At 49.0% G+C, this 11,550-nt stretch overlaps 1 protein-coding gene across 1 annotated transcript in view; it reads left to right on the top strand.

Annotated features, from left to right (window-relative positions):
• NENF (neudesin neurotrophic factor) overlaps positions 1-10,956 on the top strand; it is a 17,619-nt gene extending 6,663 nt beyond the window's left edge. Inside the window, exons 3-6 of the mRNA XM_049635047.1 lie at positions 4-27; positions 8,335-8,395; positions 9,125-9,228; positions 10,387-10,956. Of these exons, the coding sequence (XP_049491004.1) occupies positions 4-27; positions 8,335-8,395; positions 9,125-9,228; positions 10,387-10,563 (366 nt within the window). The 3' untranslated portion in view covers positions 10,564-10,956. The remainder of the gene's footprint in view (positions 1-3; positions 28-8,334; positions 8,396-9,124; positions 9,229-10,386) is intronic.
• Positions 10,957-11,550: the final 594 nt, after the last annotated feature.

Raw genomic sequence — 11,550 nt, 5'->3', positions numbered from 1 at the left:
GAGCTGGCCCGCTACGGCGGGGAGGAGGTGAGCGGACGGGAGGCCTCGGGGGAGGCGCGGGCCCCCGAGCCGGGCGCGAGGCCTGCGAGCTTCCTGGCCCCGGGCCGACGGCGGCGCAGCGACACGGGGAGTCCTCCCCCGTCGGGGCGCCCCGCTTAGCCCCTGCGTCGAGCCCGCACACCCCGCCCCGCGCTGCCCCCTCCCTGCCGGCCAACGGCCCCGCTGGGACGTGTTGCGGCCCGTGGTCCGTCCATGAACCTCGGAACTTCTGGGATTTTTGTGTTAGCGTCAGCTGGGGGCAGATACTTATGCCGATTCTTTGGGGCGAGTGGCGAGGGAGGGAGGGAAGTAAAACATGCTTGCTGGGTTAGGTGGGAACAGGGGCTGGCCCAGGGATGAGCCAGGCTTCCCTACACTGTTTTCCTGCCCCGACTCCTCAAACCCACTTGTAGTGCCTGTGCCCTTGGGGCTGAGCAGAAGCTGGGGGAGAGGGCCGAGCGGGAGATCGGAGGTTAGAGACAAAGACCGCCCCCACCCCAACACACCCACTTCAGTTAGTAGTCTGGAGATGTCCAGGAAACTCTTCACAGTCACCCGTCTGTTTGGGCTGCTGGGGCCCAGTGTAATGCCTGCGGAGAGTGAGAATAATACTGCACAGAAGGGCCACAGCGGGGCCGATCTGGCAGTGAGGGGAACAGTTTGGTGGGGAGATCACTGTGCCATAACATGTCAGCGTTGATCGGAACAGACCTCCTGCTTTTACGCGTGAGGAAACTGAGGCGTGCCACTAGTTAGTGATAGAACAAGGAAGGGACCCAGTGTCCTCTTGTTAAAACCCTCCAGCCTGGGCTCCCTAACTCTGTTAGCTAGCCTTAGACTAGGTTCGCAAGGGAGTCAGAAACCTGGCCCTCAGGAGGTGATGCTAGTTTGAATATCACTGTAAAGAGATGTTGGTTTCAAGCCTGAGTGGAAGAGAACACAGAGGGATGTGACTAGATGCTAAGGGACGCATCTTTCAGGGCGCCAGGGAACCGGATGATACAGGATCCAGGAACCCGTGCAGAAAAAAAGTGAACAGGCCTGCTCTCCTTAGAAAGGCCTGCTGGCAAGAGTGGCTCTTGGCTGGTGTCTGGAATTTCAGGGTGTTCCACACTTCCCTAACAGTTAAGGGTGGCTCAATCTGGGCTTTTTATACAGTGTATTTATGTGGAACACACTAGGCAGAGAGGGCCTACATGGCTAGCTGCCAGTAAAAACCTTGGGCTCTAGTCTAATGGGTTTCCCTGGGCAGAAACATCACAAGCATATTGCCGTGTTGTATTGCGGGAGGAAGAGTGCATTGTGTGTTACCCTTCATGGGGAAGGGAGAACATAAGGAAGTCTGCACATGGATTCCTCTAGACTCTACCTCTGTCCTTTTCTCTTATGATCTGGCTGTGTATCCTTTTATATGGCTTTAATAAATCTGAGCTCTGAGTACAACTTGTGTGCTGAGTTCTGAGTCCTTCTAGTGAATCTTGAAACATGGCGGCAAGCTTGGGGACCCCCAGCACAGAACCCAAGAGAAGAGAGAGTTCACGGTTGAGGGTACTTGAAACAATAGCTCCAGGGGCTGCAGGATGAGGATGGAGAAAAGACCCTTGGTGTTTTATGCCGACATTATTGATTGATAACTAGAGGAAGGAGAGAGGGAAGCTCGGGATGGAAAACGGTTAAGGAGAGAGTTGTTTTGGGGTCTGTAAGCAGAGAGAGGAAGAGAGGGAGGAGAGGGGCTGTTGAGTGCAGCTGAGCAGAGCCTTGCTGTGCTCTGATCTGCCCTAGATGGTTCTGGTTTATGCCTGTTGTCTGGGGATAATTACTAATAGCACTCCCCCCCCCCCACTTCACTCTCAGAAGTGTCATTGTTTGTATAATACATTTTACAGTATCCTAGTTCAAGCCTTATACCTTTGAATCATACCTGGCTATGAGTCCCTGTTCTACTGTGTGACTTTGGGCAAATTACTAAAGCTCGTGGAGTTTCTCTCTCTCTCTCTCTTTTTTTTTTTTTCCATCTATAAGATGCTTTTCTCAGTCAGAAGTCCACCAGAAACAGAACCAGTAGCAGATAATATATTTGGTTTATTGTAGGAATCGGTTTATGTTATCATGGTTGCTGGCTAGGCAAGTCTGAAATCCACGAAGCAGGCCTGAAACCCCTGGGCAGTTGCTGATGTCCCAGCCCACCAGTAGAGTTTCTTCTTCATCAGGGAAACCTCAATTCTGTTCTTGAGGCCCTTCAACTAATATAGGTAGGCCCACCTAGATTATTCAGGATAGTCTCCTTTATGTAACAAAGTCAACTGATTGTAGATGTTAATCACATCTACAGAATATCTTCATAGCAACACCTAGATACTGTAGTTGATCAAAGTTGTCACATAAAATTGACCATCATAATGGCTATAACAAGAGTTCCTACTCTATACAGGTTTGAGGATTAAATGAGACAGTGATATGCAAAGTGCACTGGATAGGCCTGCAATAATCTTAGCAGAGTAAGCCTTAATAAATCTTAGCTGCTATTAGCTTATTATTAAAGATACAAGCAAGAGGCAGTAAAACAGGTCCCATAATCCTCTGTTGCAATTCAAAAATCAAATAAACTCTGAAAACCAGAAGGTTGTTTTTTTTTTTAAGATTTTATTTTGGGGGGGCACCTGGGTGGCTCAGTCAGTTAGTCGTCCAACTTCAGCTCAGGTCATGACCTCATGGTTGGTGAGTTCGAGCCCCTTGTTGGGCTCTGTGCTGACAGCTCAGAGCCTGGAGCCTGCTTCGGATTCTATGTTTCCCTCTCTCTGTCCCTCTTCCCCCTCTCAAAAATAAATAAACATTAAAAAAAAAAAAAAAAAGACTATTTTTACAGGGAGCGCCTGTGTGACTCAGTTGGTTAAACATCTGACTTCATGGCCCAGGTCATGATCTCACAGTTTGTGGGTTTGAGCCCCACATCTAGCTCACTGCCATCAGCACAGAGCCCACTTCAGATCCTCTGTTTCCCTCTCTCTGCCCCTCCCCTACTAGCTCACTCTCGCTCTCTCAAAATACACTTAAAAAATTTAAAGATTTTATTTTTAAGTAACTTCTACACTCAGCGTGGGGCTTGAACTTAGAACCCTGAGATAAAGAGTTGCATGCTCTACCGACTGAGCCAGCCAGGTGCCCCAGAAGGTTGTGTTTTTGTTTTTATACAGGTCATTTAACGGCAAAACCCAACCCAATCTGAACTCCTTTGGTGATAGAGCCTTGCTGGAACTGACACGAATCTATTTATAGTCCTTATGTATCCTATTTAGTGTGAATATTCATGTTCACGCTTCACTGTGGAAATGTTAATATAGTTGATTATGGGGTGCTGCCTCGGACCTCCATAGGGAAGATGAGGTGACTCTGAGGGTTCTCTTCGGTCCAGAGGGAATGCCATCCTCAGAAGATATGTTTTCTGCCTTAATTGCTTTGTAGGACCAAGTGCAGAGCGGGTCACCCTGCCTGCCCCCACACCCACCTGACTTCTGGGCCTGGGACCAGATATTATGTATTTTACTCTTACGTAGAGCTAACTCTATCAGGCACTATCCTAAGCTTTAAAGCATTAACTCATATAATGATGACCACAACCCCATGAGGTAGGTGCTGTTGTTCTTTCATTTTTCAGATGAGGAAGGAAGCATGGAGACGAAGTAACTTGCCCAGGTTTACACAGCTAGAGAGTTATAGTGACAAATCAGGCTCTGCCCACCCTGGCTCGTGCAAGGAAAACAAACTACCAAAAGCCTCCCTCTTTGCTGCTCCAGGCAGTGGCCGCTCCAAGGCTATATTGGTTCTAAGAAGAAGATATCAGAGTAGAAGTATGACCAGAAATGCAGTTTAGGGGCCCCTAGGTGGGTCTGTCTGTTAAGTGTCCCACCCTTGATTTCGGTTCAGGTCATGATCTCCCGGTTCGTGAGTTCGAGCCCCCACGTCGGGCTCTGTGCTGACAGCTCAGAGCCTGGAGCCTGCTTCGGATTCTGTGTCTCCCTCCGTCTGCCCCTCCCCCTTCATGCTCTCTCTCTCTCTCTCTCTCTCTCTCTCTTTCAAAAATAAACAAAAATAAAAAGAATATACAGACAGTGAAGGCTATGGGATAGAGGTAGGTAAATAAAGAGGTAAAACCACCCTCTCTAATTATACAATAGAGTGATGTCTTGTAGATATTTGGCCCATGTTAAGGAATACAATTTTGCATTCTACCTCGGTATACACCCACACAACAGAAGTTCCATGAAACAAGGCTTATTACTACGTGTGATGCACTTCAATGTTTTCTATTTTCTGTTCTATTTTAAACTTTTTTTTTTAAACTTAATTAAAAAAAAAATCTGTTTGTAAATCACTAAATTAACTCCATGAGCCACTAATACTTACTAATGCCAATTTCAGTCAGAAAAACATGGCCTTAGACCCTTGGAGGGCCCTGTTATTTCTGCAGAAGCAAACATCCGCAACAGTTTTCCCTCTTTTCCAAGGAGAAGAGTCACCAGAGAGGAACTTCTACTCTGTCCCCAGGCCCTGGTGTAGGGTCTGAGGGTTGAAGGCTCAGGGGCGGCTGGCTGACTGCTGGGCCTGCCTTCCTGCCTGCCTGAGCCCAGGCTCCAGGCCTCTCCCTCCCTGCTATGGAAAAGGCCCTCCCTCCTCTGCCCTGCTGCTTATGCATCTGCTTCCCTGGTAACTCTCATGGTGCTCTACTGGCCCTGCCTGACTGTAGGCAGGGAGGAAGGCCAGATGGTAAAGCAAGCCCAAGGCCCGGAGGAAAAAGGCCGGGTCTCAGTTATGCAGAGGGAGTTACCCTGATTCAGTTACCCTGATTCCCTTCCACTGAGTACCTCTGACCTATCCCGTGTCTTACCCGTTGGTTCTGAGTCTTGTGGATGGTTGAATTTCCCAGGCCACTCTCACCCTCTCCTGGTCCCAGGCGAGCACATGGTCTTCCTGCTGTGTGCCCTCTGGGGGGACAAGCCAGAGAGTGGAATGATTTGGGTTCCAAGGCTCTAGGTTCCAGAAACTGCTCTAATTTCTTTGTGACTCTGGGCAGGTCTCATAATTCCCCAGCCTGGATAGCTGCATCTGTAAAATGACGGTGTTAGATTATCTTCAAGGCCCCTTCCAGTTTTAACTTACATTTCTTCCAGAATCCTTATCTGTGACTTGGGAATTACATTTTTTCCCCCTATCTTTCCTTTAGGAAGACAGAATCTTCTTGCACTTGAGTATCTGATTCCTCTCAGATCTTATAACTTTCAAAATCTAGGGAAGGATAAGGGAAACTAACATTTATTTCCCTAAACTGCTAAGTGCTTCCTATCTCTTGTCTTGGTTAATCATCACAACAGCCCAGCAAGTGGACACTTTTAGTATCTTCCTATTACAGAGGAGAAGACTGAGGCGCAGACAAGTTAAGTAATTTGCCCAAGACAGCACAGCGTATAAGTGGTGGCTCAAACCCAGGCCTGTTTGACTTGAAAACTTGTGCTAGGAACACCCTACCATGGTGACCCCTCCTTTGGTCTCAGAAAAAGGCAGACCTGCTGTTATTTCAGGCCTGCTGTGCGGATAAGAATGATGCATGTCCTTCCAGGCGGACTTGAGGGTGGGGGACCACGGTGTGAAGCTGGCGATAAGCGTGTGTGTCTTTACAGTGTCTCTGAGGACATGTCTATTCCAGAGCCTGCGTTTATGCTCCCGAGGCTTCCATTCACCCTCTGTCCTCTCAGCTGCCACCTCCGGGGCCTGAAAACCATGCCTGCTGTCAGGGGACATCAGCTCCACGGGATAGGAACAACCCCCCACCCCAGCACACTTGACAATTAACTGACAAGGCCGTTTCTCTCCGTGAAATGTCTGTGTAACAGGAAAGCCTCAGAGGCGTTCACCGTTCCTTTCTACCCCTTTGCTGAGACCTCCTCTTAGCACTTACACCTTAATGTATAGTTTTGTGAGGGGATAAATATTTAACTATTGAAGAGGGACGTCTGGGTGGCTCAGTCGGTTAAGTGTCTGACTCTTGATTTGGGCTCAGGTCATGATCTCATGGTTCGTGAGTTTGAGCTCTGTGTCAGGCTCTGTGCCGATAGCGTGGAGCCTGCTGGGGATTCTCTCTCTCTGCCCCTCCCACGTGCTCTCTTTCTCTCCCTCTCAAAATAAATAAACTTATTTCTTTTAATTTTTTTAATGTTTATGTTTGAGAGAGAGAGAGAGAGAGAGCGTGAGCGAGCATAAGTGGGGATGGGGCAGAGAGAGCGGGACCAGACTCCAAAGCAGGCTCCGGGTTCTGAGCTCTCAGCACAGAGCCTGACGCGGGGCTCAAACTCACGAACTGTGAGATCATGGCTTGAGCCGAAGTCGGACACTTAACCAACTGAGCTACCCAGGGACCCCAATAAATAAATAAACTATAAACTTTTAAAAAATTTATCTGTTGAAGAAATTGAAGGTGTTAGTGATGAGATGCATATTTTTATATTTTATGTATGTGAATGTCACGTTTCTATGACTCTTTGCACACAAAAAAGTAACAAAATAGCAAAGGAAAAGCAACAGAATGGAAAATATGACAAAATGCTATAGGTAAAATTATAACTGTTCATATATTTTTTAAGTTCGAATAAAACATAACCCCAGTTGAGCCACTGATGTCAAGAAACAAATAATCACAGTGAAAGAAAGGCTGTAAAAAAGAATGCAGGCTGCTGGCTGGTTACGCCATGGCATTTAAAATAACCCTTACCTCGGGCGCCTGGCTGGCTTGGCTGGTAGAGCGTGCTACTCTTGGTCTCGGGGTTGTGAGTTCGAGCCCCACATTGAGGGTAGGGATTACTTAAAGATAAAATTTTAAAAACATATAAAATGATTCTTATTAGTTGAGGTGGAACAAGTATCCACTGAGTCAACAGAAGTTCTAGGGAGCATCTGTGGGAGCTAATAGGGACTCTAATAACCAACCATTTACTGAGCTCCTATGCTGGACTTACCATGTGCTCACGTACAGCATTCCTGCAAGGTCAGTGGGTGTTACCTGTATATAACAGAGAAACGGAGGCCTGTGAAGTTATGTGACAGTGAGATATATTTGCTTGGCCAAGTTGCTTAACTTCTCTCCTCCTCTCTCTGTTGAATGTAGTCATGAAAACACTTGACCTTAAGCTCAACAAGGGCAAGAACCTTAAGACCCAACCCTACAGAAGACCAAGCAGTGTGTTCCTGGAGATCCAGAGATTCCCATAAACCCAGCTGCAACGCATCCCTTCACCCCAGCCTGTGGGCCGACTGGTTGGTGTCCCTGTACCCACAATAGGGCTAAGACCCGGCCCTGCATGTCCAAGAGCTGTGTCAACTGCCCCAGCCCGAGTCCACCTTGATGGAAGTTGGAAAATTCATGCCATCTGTTTTTGAATTATTCTCTTTGGTCGGGGGCGGAGGGGTAAGAATTCAAAGGTAACATTTTGTACCCACGAATATAGCAAAAAATAAAGTATAAGACTCATTGTTAGTACTGTCCGGGAGACAGCATTGCTTATGTATTTCTAGCACTGTCAGTGGGCCTTTTGAAGGACACGCTGGTTAAATTTTTAATAAAACTGATTACACTGTTCGTATGCTTTGGTCCAGGATTATTCCTGGACCATGTATTGCACGCCTCAAGGAAATAACTCACCAAATTATAAAGTAGCTTGTAGAAGGATACTCATAATCCCGCCATTTATAGTTTTAAGGAATTGGAAAGAACCCAAATACCCAAAACAGAACAGCTGAACAAACAGGAATGCAGTAGCACTACCATAAGATAGAGCTGTTAGAGTGACAGCCGTTTGGGGGATTTCGATACATGGGAACGTTTGTACGAAACCGCATTACCTATGAGAGGCAAAATGTAAAATGGATCATTCAGACTGATTCCATTGCCAAAGATGAAAGGAAATTTGGGCTGATGTAAATAATTCATCATTTAACATCCTTTGGATTTTTATCCGTGCAGAGCTGCTTCAGTCCCTGGTTTGCTTGTGTTTGTTTACAGAAAAGTGTTGCCATAGGCTTGTCATGATACTTTGTGTCACCTTCCCAAAGTCTGTGAGGGGATGTGACATCGGGCAGGGGCGGGCAAGCTCCTGATGGCGACGAACTCGCCAAGGACCGGCTCAGGAGAGGCTGCTTTGTACCTCCACCCACTGCTGTCTGCACAGCCCGGAGCGATGTCACTCACTTGGGCTGGAGGAGCTGGGCTCTTGGGCTCCTCCTCACAGCTTCTCTCCTGCTTTCTAGGAAGATCAGCCCATCTACATGGCAGTGAAAGGAGTGGTGTTTGATGTCACTTCTGGAAAGGGTAAGTGGCTCGGCTTTATGAATCCTTACTTCTGGGGAGCTTGGCAGCCAGAGTGGGCGCTGGGTATGCAAAAGAAGGGAAGGAAAGCTGGCCAGGTCCCTTTCCCTCAGACTGAATTAACAATCTTTGCCAGTGTTGTATTGCCACAGTGTTTTTCTAATAATGTCACACTCCTGCTCAAAGACCTTCTGTGGCTCCCTGCTGCCTGTGCAATCAAATTCAAACTTGGCAACTTACCATAGTTGAAGCAGCAATAGGCAAAGCGTTGCTTTGCAAGGCATTGGGATCATAGAACACGATCCAACATTTTAATGCCATTTCATGGTTTCTCTAGTGGTTAACTACAGATGGTATCAGGGAGGTAGTTTTGTTGTGGCTCATTGTTTACCAAACAAAAGCTGTTGAACGGAAGCAGACTTGGCTTCCACCGACATTTAAGAAGACTGGACATTTTTCCTGTTTGCATTTTAAATATTTTTAAGGGATTATTTCCATTCCGTATTTTTTTAAAAAACCACCCCTCAGCCCGGCGTGTGTAACTTATTCCATATTCTGAATCAGTGGAATCCAAACTGACGGCAGGGGGGCTTCTCGTCTTCACTGCTTCCCCTCTCCTTCGGCCTGGAGCCAGGTTTAGCGTTGGATTGGGTCTCAGAAGCCCCGTACAGTCTCCTGGCTATTTTGCGTGCACGTCCACAATCACATCCTCTCCCCTTTTCCCCACTACAGAGTTTTATGGACGAGGAGCCCCCTACAATGCCTTGACCGGGAAGGACTCCACCAGAGGGGTGGCCAAGATGTCCCTCGATCCTGCAGACCTCACCCATGACACTGTGAGCCAGGTTATGAGCCTTTGTCAAAATGTCCCATCCCCTTGGCCATGGCCTTTTTTACCCTTGGGAAATAGCCAAGCTTCCTACTTAGCCCGTTGATATTCCAGTCCACTCTCAGTGTAGCCAACTGTTCCCTTGAAGTAAGTATCTTCCTATGCCACTCCTACTCAGAAACCTTCCAGGACTCCCCATTGCCTACAGAGTCAAGTCCGGACTCTTGTGAACTTGTGATGGACTCTGTGAGCTTCACAGTGCCTTGGCAGCCCCCTCCCCCTTGCGGTCTGCACCCACCACCCCCAGTCTCTTCCAGATTCGTTGTGATCTCTGACACCCACTCGCCAGGCCGCTCGGCATGAACAGGGTGAGAAGCAGAGTGTCCCCTGTGTTCGTATTTCTGTGGAGGAGAAAATAGCATCGGCAAAAGCCATTTCAGGGTCTCAGTAATCCCACTGGAGGGACTGGCATTCGCCCCAGTTGTGCTCAGATGAGTCAAACTCATTAAAGTCAAACATTAAAGATTGATTACATTCAGGAATCAAGGAGGGGGGGAGGGTGTATGAATCTATAATGGGAAGAGTGTGTAGAGAGCAGTGGAAAGGAGGTGGGTACAGAGCATACCTCATCCTGCCTGAGGCTGGGTGTTCGCTGGAGGTTTTTTTTCTTTTTTTCTTTTTTTGTAGTTTATTTTTGAGAGAGACAGAGACAGCACCAGTGGGGGGGTGGGGTGTGTGTGGAAGGGGCAGAGAGGGGTGGGGGGAGGGGAGAGAGAGAATCCCACGCAGGCTCCACGCTGTCAGCACAGAGCCCAACGCAGGGCTCAAACTCACAAACCGTGAGATGGTGACCTGAGCCGAAACCAAGAGTCGGACGCTTAACCGACTGAGCCAACGAGGTGCCCCTCACTGGCGTCTTTAATTCCCACGTTGGTCAAATGGCAAGACATGATGAAGCCATGACTCCCGCACCACTCCCGCCTGCACAGGATTGTGTCTTAAAAAGTCAGTTGGCGAGTTGAGATACTTTTCCTCTGGCATCAAGGGTGTGGGAGGAGTAGGGCTGGGTGGTGAGAGTCCAGTTTGAGGCACAACTCACTCATCTCGCCTCCTCCCCCTCCCCTCGCCCCTGCCTTTCCTGTTGCTTTGGGCCTTTTCCCCCAAGACCGGCCTCACTGCCGAGGAGCTGCAGTCCCTGGACGACGTCTTCACCACAGTGTACAAAGCCAAATACCCCATCGTCGGCTACACGGCCCGGAGGATACTCAACGAGGACGGCAGCCCCAACCTGGACTTCAAGCCCGAAGACCAGCCCCATTTTGACATAAAAGACGAGTTTTGATGCTCCATCTGCGGGAGCGCGTTCTTGATGGGGCGGGGTGGGGGCGGGGCACGGAGAGCCCTTCAGGTGCCAAATCTCCTGCAAAATAGGCTGCCTGAGCCTCTGGTCCCCGGACCTGAATAAAGCCGACGTTGAACCCGGAACGCCGGATGCTTGTTATTGTTCCCGGCCAAGTGTTCTGTCCACGTGCCATCCTGCCCGCACACCAGCCAGGGTGGGAAGAACGGCCGAAGGGGGCGCCCTCTCGGCGTCCGTGTTGGCTGTCCGGGCAGTGGAATCACGGGTGACTTATTTCTTCTCTATCTGTATATTTTCCTGTGCTTGCCACGTTTCCTAGCATGACCACGTTTGCTTTAGAATAAGCACAAAAATAAACTTCGTGTTTTCACAAGAGCAGCCTTCTTCCCCACACGCCCTCTCCTTGACGCCTCACCTGCACCACTGGAAGGGGCAGCCTGTGCCGTCCTTTCACGGTCCTGCCACCTGTGTCCCCTGCCTGTGAGGCAGGGGGAATGGCACGAACGGGGAAGACTGGCAGGAGTGGTAGGAACGGTAAAGGGAGACGTTAAAGGTCTGGCTTTGCACCACGACCAGGAGAGAGTGACCGTGTGAGTCTCATGTGGGACCATGGGGCCTCAGCCCCATCTGCAGCTGGAAGGCGGTGAGGAGGGCGGAGGGCCTTGTGGCCAGAGCCTGGCCTGGAGGGCGTCCCAAGCACGGGGAAGCATACAACATGCTGGACCCAGGTCAGATTTCCTAAGGATGTCATCCCTTCTGGGGGGGGGGGGGGGGGAGCTTTTCCCTTTAAGGGACATTGGCAATGTCGGAAGATATTTTTATAGTTTTGGTTGTCACAACTGTAGGATTCTACCGGTATCTAGCGTCCAGAGATGTTAAACATCCTACAGTGCACGGGAAAGCCCTTGCTCCCTGGAAAAAGAATGATCCGATCCAAAAGGTCAAATGTGCCGAGGCTGAGAAACCCTG

Source organism: Panthera uncia, chromosome F1 (assembly GCF_023721935.1).
Source record: "Panthera uncia isolate 11264 chromosome F1, Puncia_PCG_1.0, whole genome shotgun sequence".
In the NCBI taxonomy this organism is placed as follows: domain Eukaryota; kingdom Metazoa; phylum Chordata; class Mammalia; order Carnivora; family Felidae; genus Panthera; species Panthera uncia.
Note: the sequence above shows the minus strand (reverse complement) of the source record. Positions and strands in the feature narration are given on the sequence as shown.